This window comes from Alexandromys fortis, unplaced genomic scaffold, assembly GCF_014885135.2.
Source record: "Alexandromys fortis isolate MF-2015 unplaced genomic scaffold, M_Fortis_MF-2015_v1.1 scaffold_31, whole genome shotgun sequence".
NCBI classification, from domain to species: Eukaryota; Metazoa; Chordata; class Mammalia; order Rodentia; family Cricetidae; genus Alexandromys; species Alexandromys fortis.
Genome location: NW_026067974.1, coordinates 2,850,445 through 2,872,291, shown reverse-complemented (window position 1 = coordinate 2,872,291; position 21,847 = coordinate 2,850,445). Strand labels below are relative to the sequence as shown.

The 21,847-nt window shown below is 43.9% G+C and overlaps 1 protein-coding gene across 3 annotated transcripts in view; it reads left to right on the top strand.

The window, feature by feature from the left end:
• Window positions 1-18,156, top strand: part of Stxbp4 (syntaxin binding protein 4) — a 147,097-nt gene extending 128,941 nt beyond the window's left edge. For all 3 annotated transcript variants that reach the window (XM_050156651.1, XM_050156648.1, XM_050156650.1), the window contains one exon: window positions 13,949-18,156. In XM_050156651.1, the coding sequence (XP_050012608.1) occupies window positions 13,949-14,063 (115 nt within the window). In that variant the 3' untranslated portion in view covers window positions 14,064-18,156. The remainder of the gene's footprint in view (window positions 1-13,948) is intronic.
• The last annotated feature ends 3,691 nt before the right edge of the window (window positions 18,157-21,847 follow it).

Below are 21,847 nucleotides of genomic sequence, written 5' to 3'. Positions count from 1 at the left end.
CCCTCCCTCCCTCCCTCCCTCTCTCATTTTTGGTTTTTCGAGACATGTTTCTCTGTGTGTAATGTTTCTCTGTGTGTAGCTCTGGCTGTCTTGGAACTTACTCTGGCTGGCCTCAAATTCATAGACATCTGTTGCCACTGCCTCCCAAGTGCTGGGGTTAAAGGTGTGTACTATCACCATCCAACCCTATATCTCTCTTAGCTCTTCAGACAAGGAGAGTATGTTACCATGGTAGAGTTTCTGATGTTAACTATCAACCCATGCATCCTGACTTCAGGAAATGACTAATAACGACTTACCGTTATTTTTTTATGGAAAGACTGTATTGTCAAGAAAGCACAAAGCCTGCAAATCATCATCTTAAAAAGAACATAAATTCAAAATTTCACATTTGTAAAGATTTAAGGAAGAATCATAGATAAACCTGGCAGAGTTTTCCTGGCTTGTTTTCTCTTGTTCTGTTGGTGGGTGATGAAGCAGAATTGCAGCTTATAGTATGAAGTAGAGAGAAGTCTTGGAATCCCATGTGTTGATCGCACTCAGCAGCCCACTGCTCACTTCCAGAATCATTCTCCTGGAGACAAAACTACTCTCTGATACACTGCATTGGTCATGTCTGGTTTCTGGGAGAGTTTATACTCTATGCTGTATAGGTGGTAGAAAAAGTAAATACTAGATTGTATTTTACATCAGATTTCAGCTGATACTCAGTGGCCAGGAGCACAATAAAAGTATTTGTCCATACGTTTTCTTATTAATCCTCTTACTGATGTGGAAGACCATTACACAGGGTGTCATGTTGATGACATCATGTCGTCATGTTGATGATGAGCTTCATCTTGTCCCTAGCCGTGCCTCCTAAAAGGCCCTCCAAGGAACATTGTCATCCAAAGAAGAAAAACTGAGATTCTGCATTCAGAGGCCTTAGAAAATGCCCAGGTTAGCAGCCTGTAGAGAGTTCTTTAACCTATGCTGAGCTGTCTGTCAGTGTGTCGTACTGATAGCTGAATGGCAGGTTCTCCCTAGCTCTCTGTGAGAAAAGGGTACTGAGGGCAGAGTTGTCTGTAACAAAGGAAAAAACAGACCCAGATATGACCAGCCAGAAAATCAGTTTGTCTCACTGTCTGGTCGTCAATTGGATGAGCCACTGGCCCTTAGATAATGGAACAGCATTTAAGCCAGACTTCTACTACTGAAAGGAATAGAGCGTATGAGGAGTGGACCAAAAAAGAAAGCCAACAAGCTGTGGCCACTCCAAAATCTAGCTCAGTTCCTGTGGAGAGAGCTAGAAAGAGAGAAAAGAGTGGGCATTTACCCAGCCTCCTTTGTTCTGCTCAGAAAACAGCCCAAAGTGTGTTCTGGAAACTCATACGTTCTTCTCATTGACCTTAATCGTGCAGTAGGAGGAAAGCAAAAAGGAAAGAAGACAGATTTCTTTCCAAAAGGGCATGGGTGGGGATCATTGTCACATTGCTGCAGCAGAATAGGCTGTCAAAAGAGGTTACCTTCAATCAGCCTGCAGGGTCCAGATTCAGACCCAGTGTTACCTGGCTCCAGAACTGCCCCCACGTTCACATTGGGCTGCATCACGCCGCCTTCCTTGTTTTAAGGTCATCTGGTGAGAGGTGACAAGAAGGACATTTTAATTAGATGTTGACTTAGGTAGAATGTTATACTTTGTCCATTTTAAAATAGCATAGCTTGCTTCTAAGAACAAGTAGTAATCTTCTGTAGATTGGAAGGTCAAAGAGTAAAAATAAGAAAATCTAACTATCCCAGCCCCAGCCTCCTAAAGGATGGAATAGTCGCTCTGAGTTAGGTCTTTCTTTCCAAGAGCATAACCCTGTTCAAGCAACAAGTTGGATTTTAGCCGAACCATTGTACCCATATTGTTGGTTTTTTATTTTGTTTGTTTTTTTTGTTTTTTTATGTTTTATATCCTGTTGAAATAGGAGCGGCGGCGGGGCTGCGTCCCCAACACCCCGGCCGCTTGGCTAGCTCATGCCCGAAATAACAACACACAAACTGTATTCATTTAAAGAACTGCTTGGCCCATGAACTCTAGCCCTTACAGGCTAATTCTCGCACCTGGTCTAGCCCATTTCTAATGATGTGTGTAAGCACCCCAAGGTGCGCTTACCGGAAAGATTCTAGCCTAAGTCCATCGTGGGTTGCAGCGGAAAGATTCTAGCCTAAGTCCATCGTGGGTTGCAGCTGCCTGGGAGAGCTGAGCATGGCGTCTCTGCTCCAGCAGAGCTGTCGGGTCTCTCTGGAAGCAGAGCAGAGTCTGACCTCACTTCCTCTTCCGCCCAGAATTCTATTCTGTTTCCTCCTCCCATCTATGCTCTAAGCTAAGCCAAGCAGTTTCTTTATTGTTCAGCCAATGAAATCAACAGATTGATATATGACACTCCCACATCAATATCCTATCCTTACCTTCTTGTAGGGAGCTATTTTATGAGCACCCATCATTAAACACACAGTGAATTCTGCAGGGGTTGCTAGCCTTCTCACTAGAACAGAGGCTCAGCCACACCTCTCAATGACCTGGATGTGCCCATCCGTCTCTTCGTCTCTTTACCACGTTCTTTTGTTTCTCTAAGAAAGCTACCCTCTTCCCGGGAGTTGTTTGCTTGAAGAGGATTGTAAGGCCATATGCAGACTGGTTTGAGTTACTCATCAATAGACTTGAAATATGGGTCTGCAGGGGTCCCTGTGTGGGTCAAGTGCATCATTCTGGTACAGGTGGCTCTGATTGCAAAAGAAAGCCTTCCGATGTCAGGAGAGAGAGACTGGACATAGAGAAACTGGATTCCAATGCTGGTGTCTCCACAGAGTAACGTATGTGTGTTTTAATTTCCACTCTCTGAACTCCTTGCCCACCCCCTCAAGAAAATGCTTCAAATAAAGCTCATCTCTGCCCCTCTCCCTCTCTGCCATTTCGATGGGGTTTCTGTATGGTTTAGCCACAATCAAAGCTGTTGCCAGATGAGCAAAACATGCACAAGCTTCCGAATATCCTTTTCAGAAATTTTAAAGTTATTGATTTGCTTGAATTTTTATTCCACCTGAGCCAAACTTTTGAGCCTGGGCAGCCTATGTTAATCTTTTGAGGGAGGAGTGGTTCATTTATAGGTAGATAAGACTTTTCTGGCAATAAATAACTTCCCTTAAAAAGAATGCCTAAAATTACCCTCCCAAGGCTCTGGAGGAGCTGATGGTCTGCATGCATATGATCTCCTGACAGAAATTGGCACCTGTCACTGTCATCCCAGAAATGGAACTGCTACATCTGATGGGAGCCAAGCCTCAGGCAAGGGAATGACTGTCAGTGCTGCCTCGAGAATGCCCAGGCACTTTCGGTCCTTGTAGAATATTTCTGTCCGTCCACATGACTGTTGCACTTCAATTAATACTGCGTCGTCTACTTAAGTTCTAACAAAGAAAAGAGAGTTTCTTGCCCACCCGTGTAAACATGAATAACTGGTGTTGGCATCACCAGAGCCCATGTTTCATAGAACTAACAGACATGTGCTTCTGTGTGTATGCATATATGCATGTAGGCATACTCACTTGCCATAAATAAATAAATCTATATACATATATTTGTGTAAAATACAGCACTGCATTCTGGGACAGATTTTTTTCCATAAAATAGTTGTCGCATCCTTAAACTTAATGACAAAAAAAGACCAACACTTTATGCATGCTGTAATGAGATTATTTGGATGAATGGCCATTTTTCCACCTAACTTCTTTTTGTTTATTTGGTTCTCTTTCTTTTTTCTTTCTATGGATAGAGTGGGGCACCTGCATGCTACAGTGCATGTATGGAGATTGGAGGACAGCTTTTCCAGGAGTTATGTGACAGGTCGTTCTTTGAACTGCCAGCTCCCAAGTAATGATGCAGAGACTTATTAATTATGGAAGCTTGTTCCCAACGAGCTCTTAAAACTTAAATTAACCCCTTTATATTAATCTGCATTCTGCTATGTGGCTCCATACTTCTTTTCAACTCTGTACATTTGACTTCCTCCACATCTTGCTGGAGAATACCCTCTTCTCAGATTCTTTCCTGAGCTCCTCTCTCTCTCCCTGGAAGTCCCGCCTATGCTCTCCTGCTTAGCTATTAGCCATCCAGCTCTTTGTTAAGCCAATCAGAAGGTGCCTTAGGCAGGTGAGGTAAAACAGCAACACACATCTTCACACAATGTGATCAAATAGGCCCTGACAGAGTTAGTTATATCCTTCTGATGCCTTTGAGGCAGGGTCTCTCGTTTCTACAGCTGTGTTAAACAAACTTCCTGAAGATTCTCCTGTCTCTTTCTTCCATTTCAACATAGAAGTATTTGGATTGCAGGTATGAGCTACTGCTGGCTGTTTGTTATGTGATTTCTAGAGGTTGAACTCAGGTTATCAGGCTTGTTGGCAGGCACCTTTATCTGAACTCTATCCACTGAACTATCTCCCAGCCTGCCCTCTCTCTCTCTCTCTCTCTCTCTCTCTCTCTCTCTCTCTCTCTCTCTCTCTCTCTCTCTCTCTCTCTCATGGAGTTGTCAGACTATCTGTTAAAAGGCTGGGAAATGAAGCATAGCTTAGTGGGCTCCCTAGAATACTTGCACCAAACATACTCATGATGCTATTGGCAGGATGTTCCAGCTCCTCACCATGTCTCAGGCATTAGGGATATAGGGTTATTCTCAACATAACAACAGTCTTTCCCCAGAGCAAGAGATGAGAAGGAGACACTCAGACAAATGCTGCCGAGTGTCTTCTGCAGCCAGTCTGAGAGTGCATGCTTGGCCCTCACATCTGCACAAGCTGTTGGCTGCAAGGATCAGCCTAGTGCCATGTAGGAGGCACTACATTGGGCCTAGGGATGTGAATAAGTATTATAGAAATCTTCATATCAAATCTGACTTTTAATGCTGAATTATACTCCTGGCAGCACACACCTTTACCCACTGAGCTACCTTGCTGGCCTATATTTATAGAATTTAAAAGAACAGAAAGCACAAAATTAGCAATTTGGCGTTCTCAGATCTGAGACCCTGACTTTCTTTTGCAAATAGGTGTTACCCTAGGCAGCAGCAAAGCGAGTAGACAGATAAGAAGATTGTGGCGGGAAGGAAAGAGAGGAAGCATGGTTTCTGGTTGAAAATAAGAACTACTTAGTTTATGCTTTGTAAATCCTTTGCAGATTATTTCAGCTTCACTTTAGTGGACATTCTCAAGAACTCTCCCCGACCCCTAGGCCTCATGAGTTGAGCTGTTTTGCTTCTTTCTCAGAGAATTAGGTAGTGGCCACTGATTAATATAACCTGTGATTCTTCTGGTAAGAGGTCAGGACAAGTGTTATGCACTGACATCAGGGCTTATAAAAATATGTTGACTGTTTTTACAAGAATAGGCTCCTCGGGCACTTCTGTGTGTGTGAGAATCAGGACCACCAAAAAGAGCACACAGAGGAAAGCGGGAAGTTTGGGTCTTTCCAAATGGCTCTCCCAAACCACCTCTTCTGAGGATTAAGTGGGGAGGCTGCATCCAGTAGGGGGTTCTTCCACCTACACTGAGCTGTCTGGCAGTACATCTTAACCCAAAGCTGAATCTGCAGGCCCGACTCTCTCTGTGATAACTGATTAGGAGTAATTACCTGGAACAGCTCAGAGCATGCGTGGGGACTGAAGTTCAAATGAATGAATATCGTTGACAAGTTGGAGAAGCCATTGAAGGGGGGAAGAGGGTATCTGTTAGGCCTGGATTTTAACGTTGACACTGCCACATTTGAGAGTGACCTGATAGGCTATTTCAGTTCCTCTGTGATCCTGATTCCTACCTAAAAAAAAAAAAAACAAGGAGAGTTGGAGTGTTGGAGAATTGAATGCACCCAGGGGTGTGAAGGCCCTGGCAAAGTCCTTGGTGCAGGGCGAGCTCTGAGCTGATGTCAGCTTCCCAGGCCATCCCCGCTCATGCTGCTATATGCCAGAGAAAGATTTTTAAATGACAACATTTGTGCAGCTGCAAATAGAACACAGTAGCCAAAGCCTACATTTATACTGCTCTCTGGCCAGTCCACAGCCCTGGGACGGGAGCAGAAAGGCTGCGTTGATCACAAGCCCAGACAGCTTGCCCAGGATTCTCTATAAATACCTACAAAGAGGTGTAGGACTCTGAAGCGCTGGAGAAGAAATTGTCATTTAAGTGAAAGGCCAGCCAGCTGGCTTGGGTTACTCAGGATGGCAAAGCCCCCGAAATGAATAAAACATCTAGATCTACACACCCAGCACCACGCTCTGCCCCCACTTAGCCAATGACAGGTATGGCTTGGCCTAAAGTGTGTTTTCCGGTGTCCGAGTCCCTGAGAGCACGTGACTGCTCTGGACCTGTGGCCTTGCTGGGGTTGTTCTTCTCTCGCCCACTTTGGAATTGCCTCTGCATCCATCACCCTCCTTTTTAGGCTTTTTTTTTTAAAAAAAAAAAAACAAATTCTGAATTTTTTCATCAAAACTTTCTCCACTGTGTAGTTGCTGAGTTAGTCTACTAGCACTGCTGTAAGAAAATACCGCAGCCAAGGAGCTTAAACAGCCAAAATGTTTCTTGCAGCTCTTGGTGCCAAAGTCTAAATTGTCTGCAGGACTGGTTCCTGTATGAGGCAGTAGCTACCCTGCTTACCCCATCCTTTCATGGCATGGCTCTCTCTCTCTCTCTCTCTCTCTCTCTCTCTCTCTCTCTCTCTCTCTCTCTCTCTCTCTGTGTGTGTGTGTGTAAGAGGGAGAGAGCTCTCTATTGCTTCTTCCTCTTATCACAGTGACCCAGAACAAAGGTCCCCAAGGCCAGTAGTCATACCCTATGACCGCATGTAATACTTATTACCTTACCTGCACACAGTGTACAAAAGCAGGGCTCTTGGTGAATTCTTGTGGGCCATGGCATTGTCCTGAAGTCACTTTTTCCTTGCTCCTTTCCCTCACTGAGACTTGAATCCAGGTTCCATGTCAATACGCCCTGAATTACATCCCCAGCTCCTTTTACCTGTCAGTTTGACTCACCATCTTGCTATGTTGTCCTGGCTAGCCTTGAACTTGTTTTCTTCCTTCCTTAGGCTTCCAAGTTCCTGAGGTTACAGGCATATTCCAAGACCTGGCTGTCTTAACTTAGTTTCCATCGGACCTACTCTTGCTAAAATTTCCCTAGCTTTGCACAAGTTATAAGAAGTTTTTCTAGCTAGTGTCTTTTCCTTTAGGCACTAACCTTAGAAGCAGTCGAGGAGCCCCAGAGTATGGAGAAGCCCCAGAACCTGTGAAGTGTTAGGTTACATAGTAAAAGGTAGTAAGGTTACTGATCAGCTGACCCTGGGCAGAGCTTGTCCTACTCTGTCCAGTCTGACCTCGTGAGTTCTTCACAAAGGAAGAAAAAGGCAGAAGAGTCAAATAAGGATGTGTATGACGGAAGTAGAAATGTCCCCTGCTTTGAAGATGGGCACCATGAGCCTAAGACTGTGGGAGGCCTTCAGAAGCTGGAAAAGCAAGGGAATAGTTCTCCCCTTGAGTCCCAGAAGGGACTGAAGCCATTTGCTGATGTTTTCCGTACACCCTAGTAAGACCCCCGTCAGAGTTCTGATCATTAGCCAGTGAATAAGTCATTTTATGTCACCAAATTTTTGGTGATAAATTATCTCAATGGGAAATTCATACAGGGGTGTGAGAGAGGCGAGAAGGGGCTTTCTAACTGTGTAGAAATGTGGCAGGCCTAGATCCGGGGCACTGACACGTGTTGTCTCTTACACTATCGAGGAAGGTGTTCTATGTCACAGAGGTTGAAAAACCTGAAATTCAGACCTAACTTCCCGGTAACACACAGGCGGTCCTGTTTGTATGCAAGCTGGAGTGGTCTACACATGTGGCCAATAGGAAAGAAGAGTGACCAGTGCCCACCTCTCAGTCCCAGGGCTGCCTCTGTGTAACTTTGGACAAACACTTCAACTCTCTAAATCTCATCCTTGTCAACTGTGGAAATTATAGGGAAAAGTAATGTTTATGAGAGTTGTATGGAAAGTATAAACAGGAAAAATTACCAAAGAACATTACAGACTAGAAAATGCGTATCTGACAGAAAGTCACATCTAGCTGCCTCGTACCAGGACAGCCTAGGTAGGCCTTGAACTCACAAGGCCCCAGCCTCAACCTGCCAGGGCTGGGAGTGGCAGGGACGTACCACCACACCAACCTGAAGTCTGCATCTAACCTGTGATGTCGTTTGGGGGCTGCAGTAGTCTCTGTGGACCGCAGCCATTCTCTGTGGATAAGTATCCGCTTTTGTCTCTGAGAAAATCTTCTAGCAGGAGGGGGGCGTTAGGGGTCTGCAAACAGGGATGGGGTTTCAGAGAATTAGAAATCCCAGGGTCATGGTGCGAAGGCTTAAGCAGACCATTCATCATTTCTGCTACCTCTGCTAACATTGTAGCATTTTTACTCTAGTGGCTAAAGCAAGATTTTTTAACTAAGGATTATATTTATTTACAATAAGCAATAAAACCTTAAAGTTTGGAATTCTAATAAGTTTCTTTAGACCATTGACTTTAAGAAAATAAATTCTAGCCCAAATTCTTTAAATTATCATACAGTTTTACTGGTTGCCCCCAAATTAATAAATAAATCTTGCAAGTCAACTGAAATGAAATTATTGGTAAGGGAAAATGAAATGCTAATTATTGGGTTATGTTGGTTTTATTTGGATAACTCTAATTGCCCTGATAATCCTCAATTTCTGTAAACACACATAAACCACGTAGGGGAAATCTGAATCTTTATCACATTTGAGAATGACCTGACCCTCAGTTATAAATAAGCGAGTCTACCAGGTGCATATTTCTCTCAGTGGTCTGACTACAGTAGTAATCAGAGGGTTTATAGTGAGGCGTGCCTCAAAAGCAGGCATGGATGCTACACATAGCGTACAGACTCAGCTGTCAGGAGATGGGAGAGACAGAAACGGCCCTGCCCTGTTGAAGCCGGCAGCCTAGTGGACACAGTCAGGACACATGACAACAGAGGATTACTACCTAGGAAGGAGGCACAAAGCCTCCAGCTCGGGCTTCACGCAAGCCTTTTGTTTTCTCAGTTGCTCACATAACATTTTTCATGAATTTCATAGGAAAGATTTTTCAAAAGACGTAATAGCTTTACATATATAATCTGTGATCATCGAATTGATCCTTTAATTGATTTCATTTTGCAAAGCTGAAGAGCCCCTTTCTGGAGGTCACTTAATCTATCCCAAGAGTCTCTTCACATATTGCTATGGAAACCAGCCTGGATACAGAGGGGTTGAACGTAATGGTTAAATTCTCAGAAGTCGTTAGTTGGATGGAGGTGCTGGCTGTGCTGTGTGCCAGCCCTATGGCCGGGAATAAACTGCGCCACCTTCCCAGTGGCGCAGTTTCCTCCTATCAGCCCCCCCACTCCGGCCACACTTGCAGAGGTGGCATCATCAAAAACAGACAATGTTTAGAGCTCATGGACCTACTGATGTTTTTCTTCTTTTTTAAAAAAAATTTAAAAAAAAAATCTTCATTAAAATGAATATTTTTGCCAGGAATTTTCTTTCAATATTCGTCTTTTACTAGTCCAATGACAACAATTTTTCTACTATTACACACACACATACATATATATGTATATATTTAGATTCTTGTAAACAGTTTTATATCTGAGACCTAAAGATGGTTTCATGAATTGGATCTTAATATTTGATGTGTTATATGTTTCAAAGAAGTGTCATAAAAAGAATAAAAATCAAATTCTAATTTGTTACCTTTAAACAAATATTCTTTTAACTCTTTTGCTCTCATTAATACTTGCATTTTGTAGCCACTTATATATTTTTCCAGTGCTTCAACAAAACTGGGTCCTGAAACAAATTATACTAAGAAGTCTTTGTCTAGTTTTATTTTCTAATTTTATGTATATTTTATATATAGTCCCCCTAAAATTACACTGGAAATTTATTACCTTTGGTTCATTATCCAGCAACTTCTTCTTAGGCATGATAAAATAATCCAGACAAGTCTTCCTAAACTCACAGCGATGCAAAACCATGCCTGCAGTGGAGAATGAGCCAGGGGACATCCTTCACATTGCAGACAGCTAAGAGGAGGTTTCTGTAAAGCTATTGTACTTTTTGTGCTTAAGTCATTTTTTGCTAGAGATTGTCCTTAATTTTTATTTTGAAGAAAATAAATTTGCTTTTCTTTTTCGAAAGAACACATTTTGATCCTCTAGCTAAGAGGTAAGAAACATAAGGAGGATAATTATAATGGGATTTAAATAATTCACTTAACATTTCTTTGCCAATAAAATAAAGCATGTTCTCTTGGGCTTTTTTAAAATAAACTCTACAATATGTCTTTCAATTTACTAATATTATTTTTAAAAACGCACAGCACTGTCAACCACTGCTCGATAGCTATTGATCTGCAACAGATCTGGCAACCACTCAAAAACAAATGGCCTTTCAGATTTTCAAGCACATCTGAGTGACTGTTGGTGACTCCCCAGATCAGGTCAGAAGCAGTGTCTCTACAGAAGCGTCTGCCAGGGGTACTGCATGTTCAGATGAGGACTTTCTGCTTTTTGCCGTCAGCTTCCTATTCACCAGCTCTTTAAACTTTCCTTCTAAGCAGCAGCATCTCCCTTTATGAACCCTGAGGTCTTTATTAATTAAACAGAGTAGTCAGCTGGACAGATTTATTCTCTATCCTCAGCCGAATTACCAAACACGTATCAGGGGGGAAGGATTTCTAGTACTGGAATGTTCTCCAAGCCAGTAAATCTAGGACTATCTCATCATACTGATTATGTCCAAGGCCATTAGCCACAGTGTTCACTGAGACATAGAATTGAATGGTAGACTCAAGACTGGCTCTCCTCCAGCATTATAGGCAGAGTTCCAAGGTGTTCTTACACTAATCAAAAAGCCTCAATTATCAATAAAACCAGCTATGGTTATTTCTTGAATGTCTACTCTTTGCCAGGCCCTTTCCACACACCTCCTGGGCTTCAGAAGTTCTGTCTCCTGGGTTCTGAGTACTTTCGCATTATTTTTTTTTTCTAAAGAGTCAACAGTTGTTGACTCTGAGCCACCAAAAGCCTTTTCTTGTTGCCTTGGTTTTATTTGTCTAGTAAAGAGTTATTGGGATTACATGTGTAATATTTAGAGATGTGTATGCAGGTAGGGTTTTTTGTTGGTGGTGATGGTTGGTGTTGATGTATGTGTGTATTTCTTCACCAATAAAATCAAACTATTATGTTGGGCTTCTGTCTTACAGAAAAGTATATTGTGAATATAAGATTAGTCAAAAAAATATAAATTACAGTTTGTAAAATATAAGTTACAATTTGACCTTTGAGTGAGGTCACATTTAGTCAATTAAAAAGTCTTGATGATTCCTGGGAGTTTTCCTTGTACCAGATTTCTACCTGACCCCAAACTGCCCCCCATCAAAACATCTCTTTCATTTCCGTCTATCCTTCCGCAACCCAGTCCCTCATGTTCCCATCCTCATCTGCCCCCAGTTTACCCAGGAGAGGTCCTTTATTTCCCCTTTTTTGTTACCTAGCCTCCCTAGGGCTGTGGGGAGCATGTTCTCTTTACTGTACAGCTAATACCCACTTATGGATGTGTACATACCATGTTTGTTTTTCTGGGTATGGGTTAACTCACTCAGGATGTTGTTGTTGTTTTGTGGGTTTTTTTATGTTTTGTTTTTGTTTTTTTGTTTGTTTGTTTGAGTTTTTTAATTTTTATATTTTGAGACAGGGTTTCTCTGTGTCACATCTCTGGCTGTCCTAGAACTAGTTCTTATAGACCAGGCTGGCCTCATACTCATGAGATCCACCTGCCTCTGCCTCTCTAATGCTGTGATTAAAGGTGTGCACCACCACCACTGGGCCTGGGATGATATTTTTTAGTTCCGTCTACAAGCATGACCCCTACTAAGATTCCTAGCAATGGTGGATAGGTAGCCTGAACAGGCCATCTCCTGTAATCAAATTGGAGACTACCCTAATTGTCAGCAGAGAGCCTTCGTCTAGTAACAGATGGCAGCAGATGCAGAGACCCACAGCTAAGTACTGGGCCCAGCTCTGGGAATCCCATTGAAGAAGGGGAGGAAGAATTATATGAGCCACGGGGTCAAGGTCATCACAAGTGAACCCCAAAGACAGCTAAGCTGGGCTCATAGGAGCTCACAGACACTGGACCAACACCTAAGGAGACCACATGGGACTGACTAGGCCCTCTACATGTGGGTGACAATTGTATAGTTTGGTCTACTTGTGGGTGACACCTTGGAAGGCTTTTGGGAACCTATTCCTCATACTGGGTTGCCTTACCAAACCTTAATACGAGGGGAGGAACTTAGTCCTGCTGCAACTTGACATACCATGCTTTGTTGGCACCCATGGGAGGCCTGCCCCTTTCTGAACAGAAACAAAAGAGGAATGGATTCAGGTGGGGGGGGCAGAAGGGAAAATGCAGTTGGGTCATAAAATAAATGAATACATTTAATTTAAAGAAAGTCTTGATGAAGGTTATTAGCAAGCACAGGTTTTGGGGAGAACTTTCCAGCATCAGTTGTAGAGTCAGCAACTTTACTTTTTCTTAGACATCTTGCTTTTGACTACTCTGAGTTACCAATTCACCAGTGTCTATATGGTCGCCTAGTCAATATTTTAAGAATAGATTATCACTATGAAAGAGTCAAATAGCAAAGCACGTACCTGAACTTATCCTGCAGATAATTGAGTTTGGTTTTCTTGCTTCCTACTCTCCCCATTCAGGTAACATTATAAGGGAAGGAATATTTAAAATAATGTAAAGTACACTCTCTGAGCTGCACCAATACATTGGAATTGCTGGTAAACATTGAGTCTCTAGATACTGAGACTGTCAAATCTACAAAACAGTGTTATCCAGCACATGCCTTTAAATGTTTGCACTGTGCAGGACGGTGACTGTCCTTCCCACCCTGTAGTGTGTTCCAGCCCTCTAGGCAAATGATAGTGGACGTGTGAGAATCATCCAGCTGGAAGCTGAGTTAGGGAATGAAATCTGGGCCACACATCCACCACGTGGGAGTGTGGCTTGTGCTGTTCTGCCACTTCCTACATGTGCTCCCTGCCCTAGAGTCCCTTCCCCATCTCTGCCCCTGTCCCTTCTTCCCACAACGCTCTTCAGAACACTAGTCGTTTGTTCTGAGGATGCACCAGGCACCACAAATGCAGAGATGAGAAAACGGTTCCTGCCATCAGGGAGCTTTCTGAGCCACAAGGTAGCTGACAGTAAACATGCATTTATAGTATAGGAAAATTAGAGATAGGACTATGGGTTCAGATGGAGGAGTCTTAAGGAGAATTTGCTTCTTTGGAGTTAGTGTGTGGTAACTCCCCAGGGAGGAGAAATGTGGCCCAGAATCCCACTGTAGAATGTGCTTGACCCAGAATCAGTTGGAACCTAGTGTTTCACAGGTAAATGACAGTGAGTGCTTTGTCATTTAGGAAGTCTCGGGGCTTGAGTGGAGAATGAATTAGGAAAGAAATAGAACTGAACCAGAGAAGCTATTTCATTGTAGCAGACTGTTCCCCCTGGAAAAGGAAAGCAGGAGACAGACTCCAGAGATGATGCTCACGGCTAGGCAGTCATTGGACATGCTCACAGACAGCACCGGGCGAGCAACAGCTAGTTTGAGGTGATACATTTATCTGCCCTCATGCTTACAAAAGACCCTGAAAACATCTCCAAGACTGAACACTCCTGGATCTGGTTCTACCTGCTTCCGGTCCCAAGGGCTGTCAACTGGGTAGAAGCAGTGTCTCCAGGATCAATACTTGTTTGGCTGGTAGGAAGGCAGTCTTTCGCATTCTAATCTCTTCTCCGTATTCTTCTCAAGCCATGTAACACAGACCACGTCCTGGATCCACCCCATGGTGAGTGTCCTGAACCTGTCCTGCTCAGAGGAGAACGAAGAGGACTGTCCCAGAGAGCTAACAGACCAGAAAAGCTGATGGCTTACCTTCATGGGAAGTGATGCTTCAGAGTTTCCGGCTTTTCTGTCCGTGTGCACAACCAGAGACGAGACACCATTGCCTGAGAAACTGGAATCTAGCACATTCTACTGGACGGGGTGTCAGGTTGAAACTGTGGTTTTCTATACACATGTTAAAGATCAACTGCCACTATGGTTCTTTGGAAAGAATTTAGCTGCATTTGTTAAAGTCATATATATTTAGATTTTATATGCATGTAACTTTTCATATATAATTAGGTCTATAGAACTTAGTATGTAGTTCATTATTTGGTATTAGATGCAGTGGTTTTTATATCAAAACTTTATACTGAAAAGCTATAGGAGCATAGGAAAGACCTTTTGTCTGAGGATCCCCCTCTCTAATCACAGCTTAGGAAAGTGATCTGAGAACGCTTGGGGAGGTTGCTATACTGCTACCCCACTAGCTGCTGAACACAACTATTTTATTATTTGAATTTTATCTGTATCTCATAGGACACAATCTAAGTTACATCACTAGGAGACTTCTATCATTTACAAAACGCTTTCGAACCTCATTTTATTTAAACCAAACAGGATGGCTATAGGGCTGATCTGTTGTTTTCATTCATGTCTTCCGCTGGAGAAACAGTGATTAGAGACACAGAGCTTCCTGACCCAGGGCTGAGCCTCACACCTCATCTCCTGATTCCGTGTCCAGTCCCCTTTGCCCTGCTCCCACTGTCCTCCCAGAGGGAGCCTGCAGCCCAGCAGAGCACCTTCCTTCTGTTGATGCAGCTGGGCCCACAGCTGTGCATTCCACAGCAATCTAGAGGACACCCCACACTCAACCATGGCCTCTTCGTAACCCCACTCTTCTCCTTCTGTGCCCCCCATCACCCCTGGACCCCCACCGACTGCTCTGTGACCTCCCAGCAGGCTTTGTCCCACAGCTCATATTTTCTATAATAAAGATCCTGGATCATGCCAGTGGTTTGCCATGCTTGGGTACCATAGCCAGTAGGAGCATCTAAGGAGAGCCCATAGAAGTAAAGGTATCTCTTATAATACTGCCCAGGCTTCTTGTAACAGAACGAAGGCCTGAAGCCAATTAAAGCAGGCCAGCATTGCTTAGGCAAACCTAGCACTCCCGAGAATGCAGTGTAAGAGTCTCCATGTAAAGGCACTTCATAAGTGAGTTAGCACCTGTGCCCGCAGCCGTCACTAGCTCCTAAGCTTTCCACTGAGTTTTACCTGGCATATGGAATCTACATGGAGAACATACCTGGGCATTGTGCTCACTCATGCCTCTCCGCATACATTACAGACTTAGGATTTAAGCTGAATTCACTTAGGATTCCTACTTTATGTCTTGAGGACAAAGTCAGTCAAATACAGACTGACAAGGAGTCATTAGCCCTGAGAAAAACAACACCTGGAGCAAATGTACCTCTCTCCTCACAGCTGTCTGGACGCTAGGATACTTCAGAGAGGATGGTTTTGAGCAGCCCCAGAAGGAGCTCTTTCCTCTGTCCCCAGGAGGTGAATGGGCGCTCACACCCCTTTCTAAGAGAGCATCTGTGTTGTGAAAGACAGATTCCTTTCAGGAGATTCCCATGCCCCACTGGAGAGTTTGCTCCCCTGTTTGTAAGGGAAGCTCAGATGGGATCGTGAAGCCTGCAGTCTCTAGTCCATATGTGTTCATGTGTGTGTGGCACTCACCACCTTTCTGCCGCTTGGACCATTCCCTCCCTGTTTCTGTCTAATACATAATCGAAAGACCGATAAAACTCACAGTGCTATTTCCTGAGGACTACACTGCAGTGTGCAGTGAGCGTGTATTATTTACTAGCTTCTTTTAGGGGTTACTTCTCCCAGTACATCTCCCTTATCTCAACCCAGAAGTCAAGAACCATAGTGATCCCCTTTTGTGCAGAAGCCTAGGGTTAGAGAGAAGTGCTTGTTGCCCATGGATCGCACCATGCCCATGCCTTGATACTGGATCTCGAGGCAAGTCTTTGATGCCAGGGCTTCTTTAAACCAGAGGGCAAAACTGCTTGGATTTAGTCAGCTCTGCAAGGCTCCAGAACTCAATCCTGAGGGACTTCTTCGTTTGTCATAAGAGAATTCCATAGGAAAACATAGCCCTCCAGCAGGTTCTGGTGCATCTGAGCTTCTCATAGGAACATAGCTAAGGAGGTTCGGCCTCCGAATCAGCTGAGTCAGGTGACCACTCATTGAGATTCCCTCTTTAGTATCCATGTTCTCCAGAAGGGCAGGTAAGAGACGGGCACTCAGAGAATCTCAAGAGAGCTCAATACAGATGCGTTTCTGGTCCAGCTAGAACCCTGAATTGCTTTTTGGGAAGTTGATATTCTGTGACTTAAATTAGCTCTATCATTGTGGTCGTCCATCGGAAATGCTTCTCTGACTCGCCCACTCAGATTCTGGGCCTTAGGAACTAAATATGATTGCATCCCTCCCAGCGCATGTTTTAGTGGATTGGCCGTCAGTTCTGCTGCGAGTCTCGCTTTCCTAGAGTGACAAGGGAAGGCCTGGCTGTCCTCACTCATTTGTTCCCTCAGAATGCTCCTTAGCCTCCAGCAACGGGACCAGCACTCTGGGTAAAGTAGGGCAACAGCTAACCATTCCTTGGGCTGTTTTAAAAATAAAATGATCTTGAAAGTCAGAATTATAGTTACTTTTTAACTTCTGAATTTTAAAAGTAATTATTTTCCTTTCAAAAAAATGAAAGTACTGCGGAAATAAATTAAGCTACATAAATAGTCCATTTCAGTTTCTGGAAGCTGCCATTCCCCAATACTTCAGTGAAGATTTTCCCTCAAGGGCAAGTATGCGCCCCTTTCAAGGGTTGGTATGTTGTGGTCATCTTTTATAGCAATATAGGCATTTCTGTTGTCTTCCAAACGTCTGCATGAACTCCTGCCCCTCAGAATACTCATTGTCTGTGTGCTCAGCAACTCATTAATGGAAGCTTAGGCTGCTTTAAGTTCCTTCCGGTAACAGTGTCACAGTGAGCGTTTGGGTGTTCTTTAAAACCCCGCACTCAAACACTGCTGTCTCTGGTGTGGAGACTTTTGTGAGTGAGCCACCGTGACAGAGTATAGTCAGAGTTTTGTCACTGAAAGGAGAGCCTGCCCATCCCTACCTAGAAACGTGGGTGTTTTAATCGTTAGGTGTTAGCGTTTCTCTAGCATCAGAGACTGTCTTGCTGTGATAGGAGAGGCTGGCAGGGAACAAGCCAGTGTTTCAAACACATGGCCACTCCCATTGTTTTCCACTGTGATTTCATCATAGAATGATGACGAGAAACGGCTTCTACACTAGCAGAGAGAATGCTCTCTTACACATACAGTACAGGAGCCTCCATGTCTCCATCTGTGGGACAGGAGCAATACCTCCTCATGCCCTGACAGGTCAACTCAGCACGAACCACCCAAGCACCTACTCGATGCCAGGTCATCCAAGGTGTTAGGATCGTTCTGGGTAGCACAGATTCCCAAATCAAAGACCTCAATGTCCTGATATTTACATGTGCAGACACACATACACACACTACTGATTTGTTTTTCTATATAGGGTAAGAAGTAAGGAATTTGTTTCCTAAGAAACCCTTAAATTTGAATAATTCTGGAAAATGTCGAGCTCCCCCCACCTCCCGGCTAGGAAAGGGTAAGAAGGAACATGCTGGAAGAGGCTCTCCAATAACAAATGAAAGGCAGCTGTCAAAATAGAGAATGAAATAGCACACACATAAAGTGCTTGCATAATCAGAAAATATTATCCTTTTGCTAGGGAGAAATGGGACATTTCTCGATGGTAAGCAAAATGTAACTTTTTAAAGGGTCAACACACTTGACATTTTTATGATACTTAAACAGAAAGAACTGAACAAACAATACAAGCTTTCACAGTCTTGTGTATCATTTTCAAGATGATGAAAAGCCCAGAAATCGCCTGTGGAATTTAAAGAATTAAACAGAATAGGCCTGTGGAGCATCACTGTAGAAATGTTATACCCGAGATGTCTTAGCCATAGCTGTTCACACATGGCATCATTGTATCAGTAAAATGATTTTATAAATACTAAATGCAGTGTTAGATTTTCTTTAAGCTCTCTCCCTCCTGCCCACTGCCTGCTGTGTGTGTGTCTGTGTGTGTGTGTGTGTGTGTACATGTGTACAGGAGCATGTGGAGGCTGGAGGTGGATGTTCAGTGTCTTCCTCAATCACACTCCCCATAATTTTTTTTTTTTAAACATTAGTCTCCAACTGAACCTGGGACTTGTAGATTTGCCTAGGTTGAGTGACCAATAAGCCCAGGGACCCTCCTGCCTCTGCATCTCCAGTACTGGGATCCCAAGCATGCAGTGCCTCTTCCACATGGATGCTGGGAGACTGAGCGGAGGTCTTCTTGCTTCCTCTTCACTGAGTGAGCCCTCTCCACAGCCCCCCACCTGACTTTTTACCGGCAGCCTCTCATATCACTTTTACTAATTTCAGGTTTGACTTCTATTCTTCCAGAGCAGGTTGGACACTCAGATCAGCAGCTGTATCAAAACCACCCCTGGGAAAAGAGACGTGGTTACAGCAGTTAAGAGCACATAACTGCTCTAACAGGACTGGAGTTGGGGTCCCAGCCCCACATTGGGCAGCTTAAAACCACCTGTAACTCCAGCTCTAGAGAGAGTGGATACCTCCGGCCTCTGCAGGGATCCGCACTCACGCGACAGAGCCGTACATATACATAATTAAAAATAAAACAACAGTCTTTAAGAATAAAATACCTCCCTTGTTCCTATTCCCTCTTCACCAAATTCCTCTCTGTCTCCCCACCTGTTTCTTTGTCCTGTGGTAATCAGTGGTTTGTCGGGACGTTGTTTTGTTGTCTTCCTTGGAAATGGGAGTGATAATGGACCTAGTTCCATGAGGACAGGAAGTTAGCCTACCTTATTCACCTTCAGAATGTAGCATAGTGCCTGCCACGTTGTAGATGTTCAACATGTGTTTGCTAAATAGTATCTGTAATGTGCCACCCATGACTGAGACATGGCTTCCAGTGTAGCTCTCATCCCTTTGTGTTCGTTTAGTCACTAAAACACCAAGTACCACACACTTGGTTGAGTATTAGGGGTGCAGTGCAGGACACATGTGACCGGAGCCCTCAAGTAATTTGCATTTTATGCAAAGCACGTGTCACTGGAATTAACCAAAGCCTTTTCCACTTGTTTTTCCCTCCTTTATCACATAAACAACTAGTCCCGTTAACATCCATTGCCTCAAGAAAAGATGCGATGTAAGGAAACAGACAAAAGCATGCTCTTTTAAAGAGTGCCAGTCCCATAGTGCAGTGGGAAGCTGGAAATGATAAATGCATCCGAAAGCAGATCTGAGAGCCCTGTGCAACGAAGAGAGGCTTTCCTGTGTGCGGCTAGGAAGTACTTCACCTCAGTAGCTGTGAGGAAAAACTTGGCTGCTTCTGCCTTGTCAGCAGGACAGTGCCGTCATGGACACACCGGACACTGAATCTGAAGGCAAAGGCACCCAGGTCTTGGGCTCCCCAGCCTTTAGAACGGCAAGCAATACGTGTCTATTGGTTGTAAATGATCCAGCCTAAGGTCTTTGTTACGACAGCCAGAGCAAACCAAGATACTCCCACGGGACTTTAGCAAACAGAGAGAGGAAGGAACTGAGTTTGCCAAGACCACTGTCAGTCAAGAACTTTGTTCCCAGCTGGTGGTGGTGGCACGTGCCTCTAATCCCAGCACTCAGGGAGGCAAAAGTAGGCACACCTCTGTGAGCTCAAGGCCAGCCTGGTCTACAAGAGCTAGTTCCAGGACAGGCTCCAAAACTACTGAGAAACCCTGCCTCAAAAGCAAACAAACAAACAAACAAAGGTAAATAAAAACTTTGTTCCCTAGCCATTTCCTTCGTTTACTGACGTAGTCTAGGGATGCAGCACAGTGTCTCTCATAGGTGTTGTCACGCACAGGTCTCCGGTACCTGTTTAGTGCCACTTTGTAGGTAAAGTGAATTATAACTAAAAAGCAAGATGTATACTATTTCTAGAACATTTCTTAAATAATTTCCCTTCCAAGACTGGAAGCATTCTTTGTTTGATTCCAGATCTTTCTCATGTCCATGCCTTTCTTCTTCCACACCACACCTGTCCGCATGAACCTACCCCTCACACCTCTCAGAATTAACTTCCCAAAGCATAAATCAGATCCTCTTACCCCCACTTAGTCCTCTTCATTACATCCCTAGCATTCTCTTCTTCCTGAACTCTTGATTTTTTTTTCTCCAGTCTCATTTCTCATCTACAAAACTCAAGTATCCTGCTCTATCTGGGAAGTTTCTCCTGCCTCATTCCTTCATCAAATTCCTTGGCATTGATTGTAACATCTCCTTTATTCTTTGAAATACAAGCACACCCGTATGCTTGTACAGAGCCCAGAGGAGAACATACGGCGTCCTCCTGCTCCATCGCTTTCTGCCTTACTTCCTTGAGATGGAGCCCTTCACTGAACCTGGGCCCTGCTGTTTCAGCTAGACTGAGTGACTGGCAGACCAGGGGAATCTTTGCTGCACATGTACGCACTCACACTGCCACACCTGATTCTTCTTTCAAGGGTTCTGGGGGCGTTGAACTCAGCTCATCACACTGGTGCAGCAAGAACCCTTACCTACTGAGCTATCTCCCTGGCTACAAGACTCTGTTCCTCTTCCGCTCAGTCTCTAAAGCTGTTGCTACGAGTCTCCTCCTCCCATGCTCAGGTGTATCACTGTGCCAAACACCGTTCCTTCACTGTTTTGTACAGCTAATCTTCCCACTCCAGAATGTTAGAGCAAAAACTTCCAGCTCAAGGGAAGCACCCAAGAAGCAAGAGAAGTAACTGCGGGTCGCGGATTTAGTTTGCTCTGAGGAGCGGAGTTGCTGGGTCTTGGAAACTTGGTTCTACCCCTGCTTTGTGCATCCTCTATGTGGTCATAAAAGTCCAACTCTCCCTGTGGCTGTTCCACTCAATGTTAGCAACTACGTGAGTAACTCAGTAGGAGAACAAGATGGAAATAAGACTCAGGTATCTTGTTTATTGTCTGTTATTGTTATGGGCACTTTTATCCATAACTCTGGACTTTAAGTTAGTTAATTTGGAGGCACTATAATTTAAAATCCTGCCGCTGTCCTCCATTACAGTCGGTCTCTACCTTGCTGGGTGGTGTTGGTGCATGCCTTTAGTCCCAGCACTTTGGATGCATAATCTGAGTTCAAGGCCAGCCTAGTCTACAGAGGTGTTCCAGGACAGTCAAGGATACACAAACCCTGTCTTGAAAAACCAACAAACAGATTTTAAAAAGTCTGTCTTACTGAATTGCCACAGAACATGTGTCTCCCCTTCTACACCCTGGATCTTTACATCAAAGTCCATATAGTGTGTGTGGATGTGGGTGTGTGTTTAATTTCACACTAGGTAAAATTCAATAAGTATTTATAGAATAAAGCAAAAGTGATTTATGATTTTCAAAACCTCTTTGGACTGTTTCCTGTTTCTGGCAGGAAACAACAAATTGAGTAAAAGAGAAAATGAGCTGAGAGTTTAACTAAGCATGTCTGTACTAACTAGTTCCACTAATGCTGGGAACATAATAGATTTTGACGACAAGGAAGTGTGTGGACATAAAACACCCAGCTTGGTTGCCTTGACAGGTTTTAAAGCACATGCTCAGACAGTGTTGATGTGCCCAAGGTTTCATAGCAGAATGACTGGTGTGCAAAGAAAGA